This window comes from Phasianus colchicus, chromosome 27 (assembly GCF_987193195.1).
Source record: "Phasianus colchicus chromosome 27, bPhaCol1.hap1.1, whole genome shotgun sequence".
Lineage (NCBI taxonomy): Eukaryota > Metazoa > Chordata > Aves > Galliformes > Phasianidae > Phasianus > Phasianus colchicus.
Genome location: NC_143462.1, coordinates 346,081 through 364,961, shown reverse-complemented (window position 1 = coordinate 364,961; position 18,881 = coordinate 346,081). Strand labels below are relative to the sequence as shown.

General features: G+C 55.5%; 2 protein-coding genes across 20 annotated transcripts in view; both read left to right on the top strand.

Annotated features, from left to right (window-relative positions):
- LOC149914770 (RANBP2-like and GRIP domain-containing protein 8) overlaps window positions 1-9,411 on the top strand; it is a 149,087-nt gene extending 139,676 nt beyond the window's left edge. For 16 of the 19 annotated variants that reach the window (XM_090125561.1, XM_090125560.1, XM_090125551.1 and 13 more), the window contains 7 exons: window positions 2,722-4,675; window positions 5,263-5,328; window positions 5,670-5,729; window positions 6,279-6,350; window positions 6,726-6,818; window positions 7,245-7,392; window positions 7,665-9,411. In XM_090125561.1, the coding sequence (XP_089981687.1) occupies window positions 4,489-4,675; window positions 5,263-5,328; window positions 5,670-5,729; window positions 6,279-6,350; window positions 6,726-6,818; window positions 7,245-7,392; window positions 7,665-7,827 (789 nt within the window). In that variant the 5' untranslated portion in view covers window positions 2,722-4,488 and the 3' untranslated portion in view covers window positions 7,828-9,411. Of the gene's footprint in view, window positions 1-218; window positions 987-1,582; window positions 1,721-1,832; window positions 1,904-2,721; window positions 4,676-5,262; window positions 5,329-5,669; window positions 5,730-6,278; window positions 6,351-6,725; window positions 6,819-7,244; window positions 7,393-7,664 lie in introns of those variants that run through there. The other 3 variants (XM_090125543.1, XM_090125544.1, XM_090125545.1) reach the window with 3 other exon arrangements.
- A 6,212-nt stretch (window positions 9,412-15,623) lies between these two features.
- On the top strand, window positions 15,624-18,441 carry LOC149914769 (uncharacterized). The gene is made up of 3 exons (XM_090125390.1): window positions 15,624-15,629; window positions 15,918-16,784; window positions 17,491-18,441. Exons 1-3 carry the CDS (start codon window positions 15,624-15,626, stop codon window positions 17,560-17,562), a joined length of 945 nt encoding a protein of 314 aa, XP_089981516.1. The 3' UTR covers window positions 17,563-18,441.
- The last annotated feature ends 440 nt before the right edge of the window (window positions 18,442-18,881 follow it).

Below are 18,881 nucleotides of genomic sequence, written 5' to 3'. Positions count from 1 at the left end.
CTGCTGAACAGAAACATCCATTTGTTTCAGAAGTTCTTCAGTTCTACAAAGTTCCCAGAAATCACTGATTGCAGCCCTCCTTTTACTTTGGGTCTTTTACCTCAATCTTTACAGACGTCACAGAGACACAAAGCACGGCTGAACAGATTTCATGTTGGGTTGCGGTTGGATCTGATGACCTTGGAGCTCTTTTCCAACCTGAGCAATTCTATGGTTCTATGATCCCGTATCCATTCCAAGTCCACCCCATACCCAGAGCCCATCCCATACGCATCCCATTGCCCAATATCCCATCCCATATCCATCCCATATCCACATCCCCACATCCCAATCCCAAATCTCACATTCCAATCCCACATTCAACATCCCAACCCCACGTCCCGACCCCACATCCTACATCCCACATCCCAATTCCAAATCTCATTCCCAGTCCCTCCTCCCGAGCCCATCACCCACCTGTCCATCTCATTCCCTCATCCCAGTCGCAATCCCACAGCCCCGATCCCATCCCCTATGGCAACAGAGAGCACCCCGAGGCCCCCCCACAGCCGCTCTGCCCCGCCCCCGGCCTCTCATTGGTCAGGGGCAGTTCCGGCCCGTTCGTGCCTCTCATTGGCCAGCGGCAGCTCCGGCCTCTCACTGGTCAGGGGCAGTTCCGGTCCGTTCGTGCCTCTCATCGGTCAGCGGCAGCTCCGGCCTTCCCCGGCCTCACACTGGTCAGGGGCAGTTCCGGCCCGTTCGTGCCTCTCATTGGTCAGCGGCAGCGCCGCCGGCTCCGATTGGCTGAGGCGCAGTGCGCGGGAAAGGCCGTTGGCAGCCGGCTCTCCCCTCAGGTGGTGCCGGTCCCACAGCCGCTGCGCGCCGGAGCTGTCCGGGCAGCACCGAGACGGAACTGCGGCACGACGGGAGCGGTGCTGAGGACAGCGGCGCCGGAGCCGGGAGGGACGGAGAGCGCCGCCGGGCCGGGGAGGGAACCCTGCGCGGCCGTAAGCCACCTCCGTGTGGGGTGAGGGGCTGGGAGTGGGACTGGGATGTGGGGATGTGGATGGAGACAGGATGGGATGTGGGGAAGTGGGATATGTACGGGACGGGCTGTGGCTGTGGGATGGATGTGGGATCAATATGGAGCTCTGGGGAGCTCCGGGAGAGATACAGGGGCTGAAGGGAAGTAGAGGGGGCTAGGAAGCTGTGGGGAGCTGGGAGGGCCGTGGGGGGGCAGGGGGCTACAGAAGGCTGCTGGGGTATAGGGAGGCACACGGGGCTGGAGTGGGCTGTGGTACGGGATTGGGGTATATGGGGCTCTAGGGGTGGGTCTAGGGGGATTTGGGGCAATGGAGGGCGGTGAGGGGCTTAGGGGGGACACGGTGCTATAGGGAGCATTGGGGGGGTTGGGAAGGGGCTCAGAGGGGCTGGGGAGAGCTATGGGGAGGGATATAGGGGGCTGGGGGAGGATATAAGAGAATGTGGTTGTACAGATGTCTGTAGGGGGCAAATAGGTGGGCTAGAAGGGGATATCACAGAATTGCCAGGGTTGGAAGGGACCTCGAGGATCATGAATCTCCAACCCTCCTACCACATGCAGGGCCACCAACCTCCACATTTCACACTAGACCAGGCTACCCAGGGCCCCATCCAATCTGGCCTTGAACACCTCCAGGGACGGGGCATCCACAACCTCTTTGGGCAGCTGTTCCAGCCTGTTCCACCACTCTCTCTGTAAAGAATTTCCCCCTGACATCCAACCTAAATCTCCCCTCCCTCAACTTCAAACCATTTCCCCTCGTCCTGCAGTTTTCTACCCTTTCAAAGAGTTGATTCCCCTCCTGTTGTAGGCTCCCTTTAGGTGCTGAAATGCTGCAATGAGGTCACCCCGCAGCCTTCTTTTCTCCAGGCTGAACAAGCCCAGCTCCCTCAGCCTGTCCTCATAAGGGAGGTGCTCCAGTCCCCTGATCATCTTTGTGGCCCTCCTCTGGACCCTCTCCAACAGCTCCCTGTCTTTCTTGTACTGGGGGCTCCAGACGTGGTCGCAGTACTGCAGATGGGGCCTCACAAGAGCAGTGTAGAGGGGTACAATCACCTCCCTGTCCCTGCTGGCCACCCCTCTTTTGATGGAGCCCAGGATATCATTTGCCTTCCGAGCCACAAGGGCACACTGCTGGCTCATATTAAGTTTTTCATCTATCAAGACCCCCAGGATATGGGGCTAGAGGGAGCAGTGGGAGGGCTGTGGGTGTGATATGGAGAAACAGGCGCGATAGGGGTCTGCAGAGAGGTATAGGTGGGACATATGAGGTTATAAAAGGCTGTAGGGGAGCTCTAGGGGGCTTGTGTAGACTATAGTAAAGTATAGGGGAATATGGGGCTATCGGGGGGCTATAGGGTAATGTGGGGAGAAGAGGCACTGGTAAAGGCCCATATACAGAAACGATAAGGGGGATAAAGGGGGCCAACAGATGGATATAAAGTAACATCAGGAGGCTGAAAAAAAAAAAAAAAAAAACAAGTAAGAAAAGATAAAAAGATTAAAACAGAAAAACCAACCAAGAAACAAACAAGCAACAAAAAAGAAACAGGGAGGACTGTGAGGAAAATAGAAAAGAGGAAAAAAGAGAATAAGAAGTAAAAAGTAATGCGTGTAAATGTAGAGAAAGCAGGTAGGAAAGCTAACCGTAGCAGAGCAAAGGAAAGCAAGACAAAGAATGAAAAAATGCAACCCGGCAGGAATGGAGGAGTGTGGGAAGAGCTGAGCCCCGGCCTGGCACAGGAGCTGCACGGCAGGAGAAGAAGCTGAGCCCAAAGGTAAGAGGAGCTCCTTGGGGATTTTTGTGGGCTTGAAGCAAAGCTGAGAAGCCGTGCCCGGGAGGAGGTGTGGGTAGCTCCAGGCCACCTTGCTGTCTCCCCAAGAGATGCGGGCTGTGGGCTAGGCAGTGGGCAGGAGTGCTGGCCAGAAGCAAGCATCTGTGTGGAGAAAGGCAAAGGGCGGAGGAGGTTGAAGGGGAGCTACCAGGCATGGGCTTGCTCAGCAAGGGGAGCAGAAGCCTGAAGGGCACGAGAAGGGAATAGAGAAGGGCAGGCAGTAGGCGTTAAGTTGCGAGCAGAGCTGAGAGGCACTTGTCAGAGCAGCAAGCAGAGCAGGCAAGTGTTGAGATTTGGCTTGAGTAGCAGGAAAAGCCAAGAGCATGAATAAGAAGGAAGTGAGGAGAAGGTAAGTGAAGGGCAGGCGAGGTAATGGTAGGCTAAGGAAGGGAGAAGGGGAGGGGTAAGGGAGGTGAGGGTAAGGGAGAAAAGGAGAGTAGGGGGATGGGGAGGGTAGGGGATGGGAGCAGAGGAGGGGAGGGGGGGTTTGAGGGGAGGGTTAAAGGAAAACGTATGATTAAAATCAGAAAAAATAAGAGAGAAAGAAAAATGAGAAAAAAAATGAGGAAAAAATGAGAAAAACAAGAGGGAAAAAAAAAGAAAAAAAGATTAAAGGAAATGAGAAAAAGAGGAAAAAAAGAGAAAAAGAAAAAAGAAAAAAGAGAAAAGAAAAAAAAGATGAAAAATAGAAAAAAGAAAAAGGAAAGAGACAAAATAGAGAAAAGAAAAAAGAATATATAATAAAAATAAGAAAGAAAGATAAAAAGAAGAGAAAACAGAAAAAATGAAAAAAAAGCAAAAAAAAATTAAGAAAGATAAAAGAAGAGAAAAGAAAAAAGAGAAAAAAGTATTTAATGTTAGAAAAGAGAAAAAAGAAAAATGAAAAAGAAAAAAATAAAAAGAGAAAAAAGAGAAAATAAAAGAAGAGAGAGAAAATAATATATGAAAAGAGAAAAAAGGACTAAAAGAAGAAAAGAGAAGAAAGGCAAAGAGAATAGAAGAAAAAAGCCAAGTAAAAAGTAAAGAATATGAGCTAAGAAAAGAATGGCTGGCAATAAATATGGAGAGAGCAATGCATAGCATTGCAAAGGAAAGCAAGGCAAGAGAATCAGAAGAGCAGGAGAGGTAAGTTTGGCATAAGGCAAGGGGGAAGGGGAGGGGAAAGGGAGAAAAGAGGGGGAAGGGGAGGGGAGGGGAAGCGAAGGGGGGGAGGAGAGGGGAGAGGAGAGGAAGGAGAAAATGAGAGAGGTAGGGGTGATGGGAGGGGAGAGTGGATGGGGTGGGAGGGTTGAAGGAGAAATGTCACTGAAGAACCGGCTTCTGTTTTGGCATTAAAAGAGAAAAGTGAATCTCTAGATTTGCACAAAGCAGTAAAAACAACACTGAAGTGATTTTCTTTCTCCTTTGACAGCGTCTCTGTCTCTTTAATGTCGCTTCCCAGCCGAGCCATTCCACACTTCCGTGCTGTCCATGTGACATCAGTGGTCTCCTGCTGCTCTAGATGCCTGGGAATCCTCCCCCAGCACGACAGCGCACACAGCAAGCCCAGGGGGAAGCTGGCCCTGGTGGCGGAACAGATGTCATCGTGGGGACGTGGGGTCACAACGCCCCGCCTGGTGCCATGAGCTCACAATGCTCAGCGTGTGCCCCAGGCGTTCTGTGCCGCCCAGCAGCACTCGCTGTGGCTGCAGCGGTGGTGGTGGCAGCATGGCACGAGTGTGGGGGGCCACGGCCCCCGCCCGCCTTGCTCTCCTCCTCCTCCTGACGGCCACGTGTTCCCAGGAGACTTGTGCCGCTCCGTGGCGAGCGCCAGCAGCAGGTGGGTGGGCAGAGACAGGGCCACAACCGAGTGGCGGCGAGGGCGAGAGCTCCGGGCTCTTGTCCCCGTGTGCCGCGCTGCCCTGGGGCTGCCTTCTGTGGGGGTGTTGGGATGGGGGGGACGGGCAGCAGCGCAGGAGCCAGGCGAGGGCGTGAGGAAGCAGTGCTCTGCAGGGCTGGCTCCAGCCGTGCCGGGCCGTGGCTCTGCTGCTGGCTGAGCACGCTCTTTGGCCGGGGCTGACCTAGGGGGAGCTCAGAAGATGTGTGCTGGGAAAAGCGGGAGCATTTCTGCTCCAGCTTCCTGGTGCTCCCCATAGATGAATCCTGGTTCCCAGCAGAGACCCCCGGCTGGAGCCCAGTTTGCTCTAGGTGTCTTTTCTTGGTGTGCTCGTCCACACAGTCCCGGAGGGGTGTTGCACGTGGCCTGGAGAGCTTCGGAAAGCTGCCCAGTGCCAGGCTCCAGATCACCCTGTAGCTTTGGCAGTCACGGCCTGAGTCTGCCATCCCATTAGCTGAGCCCTCCCCCACCACTAAGGGAGGAGATCACAACATGCCATGGGAACATCCCTCTTCTGTTCTTGATTCTAGATGATGGTGCTCCATATCCGGACAATGGGATGAAGGCTGCTTTTGTGTCTCAGGGGAAACCCAGAGGTAAGTTGTGAGTGTCTGCTTCCTTGAAGGCAGAAAAGTTAGTGCCGTCATAGTTTATTTGGGTACTCAGGAACCTCCAAGGGTCTTTCAAGTCTCTTTGTGCCTCAAAGGCTGTACACAGATCAGTCCTGAGTATTTCTTTATTTGGAGAGTTGTCACATATCTGTGGGAAGGCAGCCCTTGCCACTCTTTGGAGGAGAGAACCTATACGTTTGCTGTTTGGGCCATGTCATTCCCTGACCTGCAGCCAGTCCTCGCAGGTCACTGCAGAAAAAAACCCCAGGCCCCAAGGTGCAGTGGAAGCTCTCCTCACCTGTGTCTGATCACATCTGTGCCTGCAGGTCCTCTTGGTGAATTACCAAAGCAGAGTCCTGTTCCTGAGCCTGGGCTGGATGCCAGAGGTAAGTCACCAGCCTTCATCTCACGCTCTCTGCTCATATGTGGTTGTGGTAGTTCAGGAAGGGTTCAGCTTTTCACTGCCCGGTGATTTCTCCTGCACGAGAAGCCTGGGTGCCAGCCAACTGCCCACCTCTCCAGCTTGGCAACTTTCAACCCAAGTCTGAGTGCCACGTCATCAGCTGAGCCCCTTCCAGTCACTGCAGGTCCCTAAGGAAGAGAGAGATCACAACACACAATGGGAATGTTTCTCATTACAGCTGCGCCTATAAGCAGTGTCTTGCCAAAGGCTCAGCATAATCTGCTCCATAAGCCTCCTGTGGGGCTATCCCAAAGGAAAGGGATCTTCCCTTCCCCTTCCAGCCCCTTCCCTTCTGCAGACAGTTCCGCACACGGTTCCTTCTTGGACTGGCACGGTGCTGCTGCAGGCACCCAGCAGCTATTTGCCAGATGCTGCTGTGTAGCAGGCAGAGAAGAGTGCTGTGGAGCTGGCATTGCAGTCTAAACAAGTACCTGGCCATGTCTGACAGGAGCTGCTCTGTGTTTGTGTACAGGTGCGGGTGGAGTCGAATGGTCTCCAGCTTCCCAGCCGAGCTCAAGGACAGAAGCCCCAGCAACTCGTATTGGTATGCCATGAGTTTTTGCTTCCTTTGAGAGATGCCAGCTCACAGTCCTAATGTCAGCCGGGCATGTCTGCAAGCGTGAGTGAGAATGCACAGCTGCATGTGCGTACCCTGTCCTCACATGATCCCCTGGCACCATCTGCTCTTCAGTGATGCCCTTGTGCAGTTGTGTAGATTGCAGTGTGTGGTGGGAAGTTCTCCTCATGCTTTGGGTGCAGAATTGCCTCCAGGGAAGGCTGTGCCAAATTCTCGGCTGCTTCCTGTGCTGGAGCCCCACAGGCATCCCAGGGTGGCTGTTGTCTTTGTTGACTTCACCGAAAAGACCGCTCAGTTCAATACTTTGTTTCTCTAAGATTTATCTTAATGCTTTCTGTTAAGGTCCTGGGGGATGGAAAGTGGCATGGGAAGATGGAAAATATTCCAAGAGACTGTCCCATTTACTAATGAAAATCATGAAGAAGGCAGCACGTGGTGAGTGTATTTCTGTCTATACCCTGATTAAACAGATCCACACGCTCTCCTGCTCTAGTGAGATTTGTTTAGTCAGACAACTACCCAGCCTCAGGAGGCAATGGTGGGCAAGTGCAAAAGGAGTCTTAGAGCACGATGGAGAAGAAGGAGCAAATCCATGGCCCAGGAAGGTCTGGACCGTGGCAGAGCCAGAGTGTAAACAAAGCTGAGAGGCCAAAAAGAGGTTCCCTAAGGCGCTGCCTTGATGTGCAGTGCCTTAGGGAGTTCCCTTTGCTTTGCTGGAATCAGGGAAGCATTGCAGCCCAAGGATTTTCACATGTTCCTGGAGGCCAACAAAGTGAAAGACAACATTTTTGGCCATGTCAGACCTCTCGTGAGACTGCCAGTAGGGCACAAGACACAGCAGTGAGCACATTGTTCCTCCAGGTGTGGAAGATGAAGGACGTGCAAACGCCACAGAAGATCAAGTTTTACTGAAGTACTGCCTGGCACTGACTGCAGCTTTCCTGGTTTCCATGCTGGCAGCCATGCTAACATGCTGTCTGCTTATCCGGCGATGGAGGCAGAGAAACCAGTGAGTTGTTGTTCACCCCCACCCCCATCCTGCCCAACTCTTTAATGTAGGGCTGCTGTGAGCCAGGAGGCACTTGTAGTTCCAGCAGCACAGAGGCCGGTTAGTTGTTGGCTAACGTGGTCTGAGATTTACGCTATCAGATGTTTGAATTGGCACGGCCGTTCCTGCAGCCCGTTCTTAGTGCTGGGCCTGAGACAGGCTGAGAGCTGAGGGCGGCTCTTTGCCATTGAGGAAGGAGAGCAGGGGCCCTCAGCACGTTCCTCTCTCCACAGGCGCCTCGCTGCAGCTGATGGAGCCCAGCACGATGTCTGCGGCCACAGTTTGCCCTCGTCCTGCTCTCCTCAAGGGGCCTGGCAGATGGACATGATGCCAACGGCGGTGACCACCTGCCCACCAGCCGGATGGCACCACCAGGGCGGCCCCTGCCAGACCTGACAGCAGCCGGGCTCAGCTGCCCCCGTCACGGGCCCCACAGCCCACCAGCCCAGGCTCTGCAGCCCGGGGGGCATCAACACCACCCCCCACCCCCCACCGCCATCTTTTAGGGGACGGGAGGAACCCGCTTGGCTTGGAAGCTTGTGCTCATCGGCCGGCACCCAAACAACGGCACCCTGGCGGATGAGCAACAGGCCCAGCAGCCCCCCAGCCGCCCTGGGCATCAAGACCACCCCCCATCCCCCACCACCATCCTTCGGGGGTCGGGAGTGGTCCCTCAGGGTGTCAGCCTGGGGGCAGCCACATCCTCAGGGAAGCCTGAGAGGCCTGGCAGCCCCCAGCACCACCTCTGCCTTCGCTCTCCCCTCCAGCATCCATCAGGGGATGGAAGCGAGCCCAGCAGTGTGTAGACCTGGGGACATTGTCCAACCGACAGACAACCGCTGCCTTGGGAAAGCCAACTGGCCCAGCAGCCCCCCATCCCCCTGGGCATCATCACCACCCTCCCACTCCCCTCCACCATCCTTCAGGAGGTGGGAGCGGCCCCCCTAGGTTGTCAGTTTGGGGGCATTGCCCAACACCCAGAAAACCACCCAGAATGCCAGGGGGAAGCATATCAGGCCCTGCAGCCCCCAGCCCCCCCAACACCACCTCTGCCCTCACACTCCTCTCCACCATCCATCAAGAGGTGGGAGCGGCCCCCTCAGGGGGATCATGTAACACCTGTAAAAAAAACTGTCTGGGGGAAGTATGACAGGCACAGCAGCCCCCTGACTCCCGCCCCTTCCCCCCCCAGCATCACTTCTGCCCTCCCACTTCTCCACCATCAGTCAGGAGCTGGGAGCACCCCGTGTGTGGGTTTGGGGACATCATCTGACAGCCAGAGAACCACAGCTGGCATCAACTGGGGCTTTCTAGGCTGTGCTGTACCAATAAATAGAAAGTACCATCACAATTGTCCACGCTGTTGTCATGTCACTACCTGACCCACGAGCAGACCTTGTGTGCCACTTGGCATTGGCAGACAGCCACTGTCGTGTGGGAATGGCTTTGAACTCCAAGAGTGGAAACTGAGGTTGATGTGTAGAGAAATCCCTCCCCCAGAGGCAGCGAGGCCCTGGCCCAGGCTGCCCAGAGGCTGCGGGTGCCCTACGTCCCGGCTCGGGCAGGGGACAAGGGTGGCAGTGCATTATGCAAAAGCATCAGTGCTTCTGCGTGAGCTTTACCGGACAGCAGGCAATCATTTGCTCTGCAATAGGAACCAAGCAAGAACTATGAGCACATTTCCTGCCTCCTCTACTTCATTTTGCTTTGTGGGCTGGGCCGAGAATCTGAACGTGGAGAGAGACGGGAGGAAGGCAGTGCTGCAAGCCTCGTATGCCTGCTGTCACTGCTCGCTCTGTGACTGCAGTCGCCTTAGCAGAGGCACAGTCCGTTGTGCTACCAGCAGCGCCCAGCTGCCACGATAGCACCCTGCAGCTCCTCTCCAGCACCTGCCCTAGGCCACTGATTTCTCAGCATCCTCCAGGAGGTGCAACATTCCCCCATTTCAGCTCTCAGCACTGCTGCACTCCTCAGGAGCTGTGGCCACAACCAAAGCAGCCGTCAGCTGTAAAAGCATCCCGGTCCTCTGCAAGAGGACACAGTACTCCTGTTCCGACAGCTTCCCTCAGCAGCCCAGCGCTGAAATGCTTTGTGGGGTTCCTTTGAGCAAGCTGCTGAGGACAGAGGCAGTCACATCAGCTGCCTATACATTAACTGGGAGCTGTTTTTATGTTCATCCCTGGTCAACACATCAGAGGGTTCTTTCTTTAACATCCTTATTATACCTTTTTAACTGAGTATGACTGTTTTCTAAAAAAGTTTTCAGCACTACAAATAATGATATTCAAAACATCTATATGGAATATAGATATTCCAAATGAATTAAAATTAAAAGGGAGGAAGGGAGGAAGGCAGGAAGGCAGGAAACAAGAAGCTGCTTCCTTCAAAAGTCGGAGTATTCTGACGAGGAGAAAACAGCAAAACTAAGCCTGCCATCACCACGTCATTGCCATCAGGGCTCCAACTAAGGCAGCCAGCTGAGCAGGGAAGAACTTCCATTAGATGCTGCTCAGTGACGGCACCCAGAATGAAGCAGCAAGGATGTTACGAGTAGGAGACTGCAGCACCATTTAGCAATCCCCACCTACTAATATTTATTATAACAGTTAGCTCAAAAATCCAGATTGTTTGTAATTACTGTTTTTAATTAGAAGACAACCTTGCAGCTGTGAATCTTTATCACTGGACTGTGAGATATTTCTGGCAGTGAATTCTCTCTTTGTACCATTGGTTTTGTAGCAGTCATTGTTAGGCTTGCCTTGCTATTCCTCTGGGTTCTCTGTACACGTCCCTTTCTGAAACTGTACTTCTCACTGGGGAAACCCCCTGACAACCTTTCCTCTTCTCCTTTAGACTGGACATAAGGAAGAAGTCTGTTACGATAAGAGTGGCACTGGTGCAGGGACACTGAGGGACCCTGGGGATCTCTGGAGCCCTGAGCACTGGGGATGGATGGGATGGAGGGCACCATCCCTGCCCCATTCCAGGGGGACCAGTGCCACCCCAGACCTTCCCTCGTGCTTTGTGGGGCTGTGCAGAGGAGGAGGGTCTCAAGGTGTCCTAGGGATGGCCCAGGGTCACTGTGCAGATGGGGCAGGGGCTGTGGCTGCTGTCCCCAGGGGACCCACGTCCTGCCCTGGGCTGCTGCCAGCCCTTCTCCTGCCCAAAATCCTGAGGCACAAACCCTGCTGGGACAAAATCCTCAGATGGAAAACAAAGATCTGAAGAGCAATGCCCTGATACCACTGCCCAACACAGATGGATAAGCTGCTTCATTAACAAGTCCAGCTTTTACAGCGGGGCTGGCAGCATCTGTGCTGCTGTTCACCTGCAGTCAGGAATGTCACACTGCCTTTTTTTCAACCCACATTTTCACAAAAGAGCATCAACTTCTGATATTTGTTCTGCAAACTGGGGAAGAGTAACCCGCAGAATGCTAACTGCTGCAGAGGACAGGTTGGAAGACAGCCGCTCCACGCGCCCATCGTGCCACAGCAGCTCCTTGCTGGATGTGCCTGGCATAACTGGTTGGCTCCTGACAGCAATCCCTCACAGTGGGGAGGAAAGCAGCACTTGCACAGCTGGTTTTAAGAGCGCTAACCAAGCTCAGCTAAAATGCTCAAGGGAGACTGTCTTCAAGCACGGTCACAGGATGCGTTTGTTATACTGAGGACTAAAGGAGATCACTTCAGATTGACATCAGGGAGGAGACGGGGTAAAACTCCCCGCTGGCCCACACTTCAGGATCTGTGGCATGTTTTTCTGCACAGCTGCCGTTTCTAAATTTGGAAAGAGACAGTAAAACATACCTGGAAAGAGTTGAGAAGTCAGGGTCTCCGTAGCTACAGAGAGATGTTGGATGCTTCTTTCTGTGGGAATGTTTGTGGAAAAGTGACTTTAGGTAGCTTAAATCTCTGCCTTCTGACACAAGAGCAAAATGGAGCCAGGAATGTATTCTTACTTCCATAATAAGAGTGTCAAAAGGAAACACCCTGAGACTTCTTGTAGGGGTGTCCATTTGCTGTCTCCCAAAAACCAGTCGGGAGAAAGGCACAAGAGGGGTGTGCCCTGCCAGCTCCGGGTCTTAAGACCTTAGAAACCCAGTCTCTTTCAAAAGTTGAGGGAGTTTCCATTCTTAGAGCTCAGCCCTGAAGCCTTGCTGGTTCAATTCCTCTCAATGATGCATCTAGAAGATGCAGTGCAGGTGGGCAAAGGCTCCACAGCTGTACAGCATCTATGGGACAGCTCTTATTGAGCCGGCAGGTGTAACTGCTTCCCGAGGAGCTGTGCAGCCATAAAGGCATTCCAAAGCACCTCTTGCTCTTACATGAACGCATCACTGGCCTCATCTCACTGCCGTGCTTAATTCCCAGTGCTGACAGGTCTGTCCGGCAGCTCTGCCTAGAGAACCAGCATTTGTTTCAGGCACGTGTCCTGAACGAGTCACTTCGTTTCAGTGAGTTTAGCATCAGTGAGAGCTCCCTGCCCCAGCAAGTCTACCGAGCACCTGTGTTCTCTTACATCCCCGCACCATGCCGTGCTGCTCAGCGAGTCCAGCGCAGCTCTGCAGGACCCGGGGGACTACAGAACACGTGCCAGCGGTGAGCTGAGCTCGTTCTTCAGGTCCTGCTCCGGGCTGTGCCCTTCTCACATCCCACGCACCGAGCCCGGCCGGGCCACCGCTCGGTTCTTCCTTGGAGGAGAAAGTGGCCAGAGATGCCGCCGCAGGAGCCGTGAGAAAACCGGGCAGAGATGCGCGCTCGGCTTTCAAGAAGCGCCAGCAGCCCGGAATCGGCCTAGAGAAAGCGATTCTGGGGAAGCCGGAGACGCCGCACGTCTCAGCGCGGCTCCCGCAGGAGCCGTGCCGTTCGACGGCGTCGCCACGGCGACGGCGCCTCAGCGCCTCAGCGCCGGTCCGTCGCTACGGCGCCGCGCCGTCCCCGCCGAGTGACGTCATCACGCCGCGACCCGAGGAGGCGGCCGTGCGGAAGCGGTGCGGGGCGCCTCGGGGCTCCGGGCGCCGCCTCGGCTCCTACAGGTGGGTGTTCGGGGGGCGCCGGGGCGGGGGCCGGGGTGAAGGCGGCGGGGGGGCCGCGTGCCGCTCTGCCTCGGCCCCGCGGGGTCTCCGTGGTGCTCGGGGCTTCCCTCGGCGGGGGCGGCTGCCCTGCGTCTCGCCGCCTCCCCCACCCCGTGTCTTCCGCTGCCCTCCCCCCCTCTCCCCCTGCCGCTGATCGCCCGCACCCCCCAGTCCCTCTGTGTGCCCCCCGGGGTTACACCCTTCCCCCGGTCTCCCTCCCTTCCAGTCCCCCCGTTCTGATCGCCATAGTCCTCTTCCACCCCTCCCCTCTGTGCCTCCCCCATTCTGATCCCTGGTGTCCCCCCACCCCCCCACCGCTCTCCCCATTCTGTCCCCTAGAGTCCCCCCTTTCCCAGTCTCCTCTATCTGACCCCCGAACCCCCTCTCCTCCCCCCGAGTGCCCCCACTCCAATTCCCCCATTCTGATCCCCAGAGTCTCCTACCACCCCCCATTCCCCTCTATTTGACCCCCAGGGTCCCGTGTCCTCCCTTCTCCTCCCACCTCCTGGCCCCTTTTTTCTGACCCCTAGAGGTCCCTGTACCCCCCTGTGCGCTCCTCCCTGACCCCTGGAGTCAGTTCCCTCATTTTGACCTCCAATTCCCCTCAGCCAGACCCCATAGAAGCCTCGCACAACCCCTGGCTCTTCCCTCCCACCCCTCCCTCCACCCCGAGATGCTCTTCCTGCCTTGTAGAAACTCTGTTCACCCCTTTCCCCCACACAAGCCACTAAGTTTCCCCCCAGACTCTTTTTCCACCCCATAGACATCCCACTCTCCTCTTCTCCCCCCCAATACTTCCCTAAGGTGTCCCCCAGACTCCCCTTCCACCCCATAGAAGCCCCCCACAACCCTCCAGATTTCCTCTGCCACCCCTTCTCCATTCCTAGACCCCTTTTCCTCCCAGCAGAGACCCAACTCACCCCTTTTTTCCCCCACACAACCCCCCGTCCACTCCCAGACCCCCCTTTCTGCCCTACAGAAGCCCCCTTTCCACCCCTCAAGTTCCCCTCCACAATGTACCCCTCCATCCCCAGGCCCCCTTTTCACTCACAGAAGCCTCGTTCTGCTCTTTTCCCCCTCACAACCCCCTCTCTCCATCCTCAGAGCCCCTTTCCACGCCACAGAAGCCCTCCACAATCCCTCAGTTTCCCCTTCCAACCTTTCTCCACCTCCAGACCCTCTTTCCACCTCACAGAAGCCCCACTCACACCTTTCCGCCCATAGATTCCCCACGAGCCCCCCCCTATATACCCCTGGAGGCATGCAGAAGAATCTGGAGATGTTGTAGAGGGGTTTTGGGCATCCAGTTGGTCCCCAGGTGGATCCAAGGTGTCCTTGGATTCATACAGAAGGATCTGGAGATGTCCCAGAGGGATCCTGGGGTGTCCAGGGGCTCGCGAGAATGGTCCTGGGGGTCTCTGGAAGGATCTGGAAGCTCCCAGGATGGGTCCAGGAGCTCCGAGGAGCCACTGGGATGATTTGGAGATGTCCCAGTAGAGTCTGGTAGGGTCCAGAGAGTTCTCATGTGGGTCTGAGTGGTCCTGGAGTCATCCCGTCATCAGAGACATCTCTGGGGATGTCCCAGAGAGGACTTGGAGGGTGCAGGGGGTTTTCAAATTGATCCAGGGGGTCCTTGGATTCATCCAGAAGGGTCTGCAGATGTCCCAGAATGATCCTGTGGAATGTGGGGGGGTCCTGAAGTGGGTTCAGAGGGTCCTATTGTCTTCTGGAAGGGTCTGGAGATGTCCCATGGGTGTCTTGGGGTCCCCAGGCGTTCCTGGAGTCCTCCAGAGGTCTCCAATGAGGATTTTGAGGACAACCTCACATAGTGAGACATTCTCGCTCTTCTTTGTCCCCGTGGGATCGCCCCCAATAATGTCTGTTTCCATTAAAATCAATACTATGTCACTTTTCTTGTATATTTTTTGCCACTTCCTTTCAGAAATGGATGGTTCCCACCAATCCCTGTGCAAAGCCCCACGGAAACAATCCCCCCAGGGCCACCGGGTGACACCGGACAACCACTTGTCCCCAAAGTTCTCACCGTCACCGTAACCGTGGAACCTGGGGCCGTACCAACGTACCTTGAGAGCCCCATCAGCGTCCTACAGCTCCTGGACGCTGTCACCCTGGCTGTCCATGACTGTCCCATGCTGTCCCCCCTGCCATGGTGGCACAACTGCAGCACGGTGCCATCCTCATTGAAGAGGTGACGAGGAGGGGTACAGGGAGGGGGGCAGGGGACAGTCGGGGGACACGTGGGGTCTGGTGCAGGTGTGACATGGGGTCGGTGGTGTCACCATTGTTGGGTGCCACCTTCACTGGATGCCATTGGGTGTCACTGAATGCCACTGTCTTCAGGTGACGCCGTGACACAGGGTGACCTCGATGTGGAACAGCCGTGACGCAGCGTCCCCATCCCTGGCTGTCACTGTTGTTACCGTCATCTGGTGTCACCATCACTTGTGTGCCACCATCTATCGGGTGACACCATTCCCTGTACTCTGACCATCACATGGGGGCAGGCACAGGTGGCACCATGTTGTCACCGTGCTGTCACTGAGCCTCTCACTGTTGTTTGTCACCCCTCCAGACCTGCCTACTGCAGGACCCGGTGACACCAGAGTCCTCTGGTGCTGTCACCATCGTCTGCCATGAGGACGGGGACATGCACGGTGGTGAACTCTGTGCCACCACCAGAGGGGACTGTGTGACACCAGTGTGTCACAGCCGTGATGCGGTGTCATCACCGTTGGGCGTCACTCCTGGCAGCTGGCGCCGGGTGTCACCGTCATGCAGAGGGCACAAAAAGAACCCTGGGGACATTGAGCTGAACCTGGGGACACCGTGACCACCTGGAGGACTTCCCGGGGAAGTGGGAACACCACATGACAATGTCACACCACCAAAATTGGGGACATCCCTGTGTCACACCCCAAAGCTTGGGACACCTTCATGGCACCCTGGTGGTGTCATATCCTAGAGTTGTGAACACCCCCCAGAGTTTGGGACAGCCCTCTGGAGACGCCATCTATGCCCTCCCCCACAGAAAACATTGTTCCCATGGGGCGGGGTTGACACCCCTCACTTTTCTAATTAAGGTTTATTTTTGATAATGGGGGTTGGGGGATGTCCTCCCCATGAAAGTGACAAAGGGCAGAGGAGCGGCTGTGGGGCTCCATGTGTCACACTGGGGATGAACTCTGGGGACAGAGGTGACTGCAGCATCCTGGCCCCATCGCCCCTATGGCCCCATAACCACTACAGCCCCATCTCGTAGCCATCCCTCGTCCGTATCCCACAACGTTATCCCATCCCATATCCATCATATCCACCCCACAGCCATCTCAAACCCATCCCACATCCATACCCCCACATCCTATCCCCATCCCTAACCCTATATCCATAGCCATTCCGAATCCTTATCCCCACATGCATCCCATGTCCATTCCATCTACTTATCCCATGCCACTATCATCCCAATCCCATCCCGTGTCCATATTTCATCCCCAATCCATCCCACATTCTTCAGTGTTGGTCCCATGTCCATCCCAAGCCCATCCCATATATATTCCATTTTCCTATTTCCCATTCCATATCCACCCCATATCCATATCCCCACACCCCAACCCTACATTTCACATCCCAATGCACATCCAACATCCCAACCGCAGCTCCCAAGCCCAGTTCCAAACCTCATATCCCAACCCCACATCCAAGCCCCACCTCCCACCTGTCAATCCCATTCCCATCTCGCACCCCCTATAGCAGTAGGGCGCACCCCGAGGCCCCACCCACGGCCCGCCCCCTGCCGCGCTCCTCCCACCAACAGCGCAGCGCAACGCCGCACCGCCCCCGGGCTCTCATTGGTCAGGTGCCGGACCGTCCCGCCCCCGGGCTCTCATTGGTCAGGTGCCGGACCGTCCCAGCCCCGGGTTCTCATTGGTCAGGTGCCGGTCCGTCCCGCCCCCTGGCTCTCGCTGGGCACGTGCCGATCCGTTCCGCCCCCGGGCTCTCGTTGGTCAGCGGCAGCGGCGCCGGCTCCGATTGGCTGAGGCGCGGCGCGCGGGAACGGCCGTTGGCAGCTGGCTCAGAGCTCTTCACCCCTCAGACGGCGGCGCTCCCGCAGCCCGGGCCGCCCCGCACCGCCGCTGCGCGCCGGAGCTGTCCGGGCAGCACCGAGACGGAACCGCGGCACGACGGGAGCGGTGCTGAGCACAGCAGAGCCGGAGCCGGGAGGGACAGAGAGCGGCGCCGGGACAGGGGAGGAAGCCTGGTGGGGTGAGGGGCTGGGAAGGCGGGGGGGGGGATAGGGAGGCAGGTGGGGCTGCAGCGGCTGTGGTATTGGGGTACATGGGGCGGTAGGGGTGGGTACAGGGGGATTTAGGGCAGCAGAGGGCTGTGAGGGGGCAACGGGGGGACACGGTGCTATAGGGAGCATTGGGGGGTGGGAGGGGCTGGGGAGAGCTACGGGGAGGGATATAGGGAGCTGGGGGAGGACCTAAGAAACTGTGGCTCTATGAGTGGCTGTAGGGGGAATGGAGGTGGGATAGAAGGGGATGTGGGGCTACAGGGAGCAGTGGGAGGGCTGTAGGCGTGGTATAGAGAAACAGGCATGACAGGGGTCTGTGGGTGGGATTGGGGGGGAAGTAGAGAGGTGTAAGGTTATAAAAGGCTGCAGAGAGACAATAGGGGGCTTGCGTGGGCACAGGGAAATAGAGGGTAATGTGGGGCGACACCAGGCACTAGACGGGAATGTGAGAGAGAAGACCCACTTGGAAACACAGATAGAGGCAAGCTGAGGGGGATAAAGGTGGAGAATTTCAAGGGGGCAAGGAAAAAAAAAAAACAAAAGGAAAAATGAGAATGAAAAGTAAGAAAAAAAAAGATGGAAAAAGAAAAAAAAAAATGGAAGTGCTGAAAACAGAAAAAAAGAGGCACAGAGGAGGAAGAAAAGTAAAAAGCAATCCATGTATATCAAGAGAAAGCAAGTAGGAAAGCTAACTGCAGCAGAGCAAAGGAAAGCAACCTTGCAGGAATGGAGGAGTGTGTGAAGAGCTGAGCCCCGGCCTGGCACAGGAGCTGCACGGCAGGAGAAGAAGCTGAGCCCAAAGGTAAGAGGAGCTCCTTGGGGTTTTTTGTGGGCTTGAAGCAAAGCTGAGAAGCCGTGCCCGGGAGGAGGTGTGGGTAGCTCCAGGCCACCTTGCTGTCTCCCCAAGAGATGCGGGCTGTGGGCTAGGCATTGGGCAGGAGTGCTGGCCAGAAGCAAGCATCTGTGTGGAGAAAGGCAAAGGGCGGAGGAGGTTGAAGGGGAGCTACCAGGCATGGGCTTGCTCAGCAAGGGGAGCAGAAGCCTGAAGGGCACGAGAAGGGAATAGAGAAGGGCATGCAGAAGGAGAGAAGCTGCGAGCAGAGTTGAGAGGCACTTGTCAGAGCAGCAAGCAGAGCAGGCAAGTGTTGAGATTGGGAGTGAGTAGCAGGAAAAGGCAAGAGCACCAAGAAAAAGGAGGCGAGGGGCAAGCAGCTCAGGTAGGGAAAAGGAAGGGCATGCAGCTCAGGTAGGGAAGGGAGGGGACAGCAGCTAAGCTGTGTGTTATGGGAAGTAATGTCAGTGATCTGAATGGCAGTAACCTGCTGTTCTGCATGGGGCTGTTGTGGAAGTTTACTGTTCAGACTTTCTTAGTGAGGTCTCCCTAGATTGTTTCTGTCCTTTTTCTACACTTGCTTTGTTTTTTTCCAGTCCTCTATAATGAACAGCCCTGTGGCAATGATGCGGAATCTGCACCTGAAGGACTGAGAGGAAGAACATCAGAAGGCAGCAGCTGCAGTGTGTGGTGTTACAGGGCAGCGCTGCGAGTGCCGCCCAACTTGGCACTCCATGTCTTACCTGGTTGTACTCAATCAATAAACGATCACAATTACGGACTCACAAAGAATAAGGCTGTCTTTTTCACCTTAGAAGAAAAAGGGGGCGATGGCAAGGAATGAGAGGCAGGTGAGGTCAGCTGTACAAAATCCCAACACAGATGGATAAGCTGCTTCATGAACAAGTCCAGCTTTTTCTGCGGCGGTGACCAGCATCTGTGCTGTTGTTTATCTGCAGTCAGGAATGTCATATCGCCTCTTTTTTCAACCCGCATTTACTCTTTCACAAAAGAGTATCAACTTTTGATACTCGTTCTGCAAACTGGGGAAGAGTAGCTTACAGAATGCCAACTGCTGCAGTGGACAGGTTGGAAGACAGCTGCTCCACCTGCCCATCTGCCACGGCAGCTCCTTGCTGGATGTGCCTGTGGGAACTGCTTAGCTCCTGCCAGCAATCCCCTCACAACGGGGAGGAGAGCAGCACTTGCACAGTTGGTTTTACGAGCAC

Coding starts and splice junctions, on each gene's coding strand:
- LOC149914769 (XM_090125390.1), top strand. Junction 16,785..17,490: donor GGGACAGGGGAGGAAGCCTG/GTGGGGTGAGGG, acceptor ATGTATATCAAG/AGAAAGCAAGTAGGAAAGCT.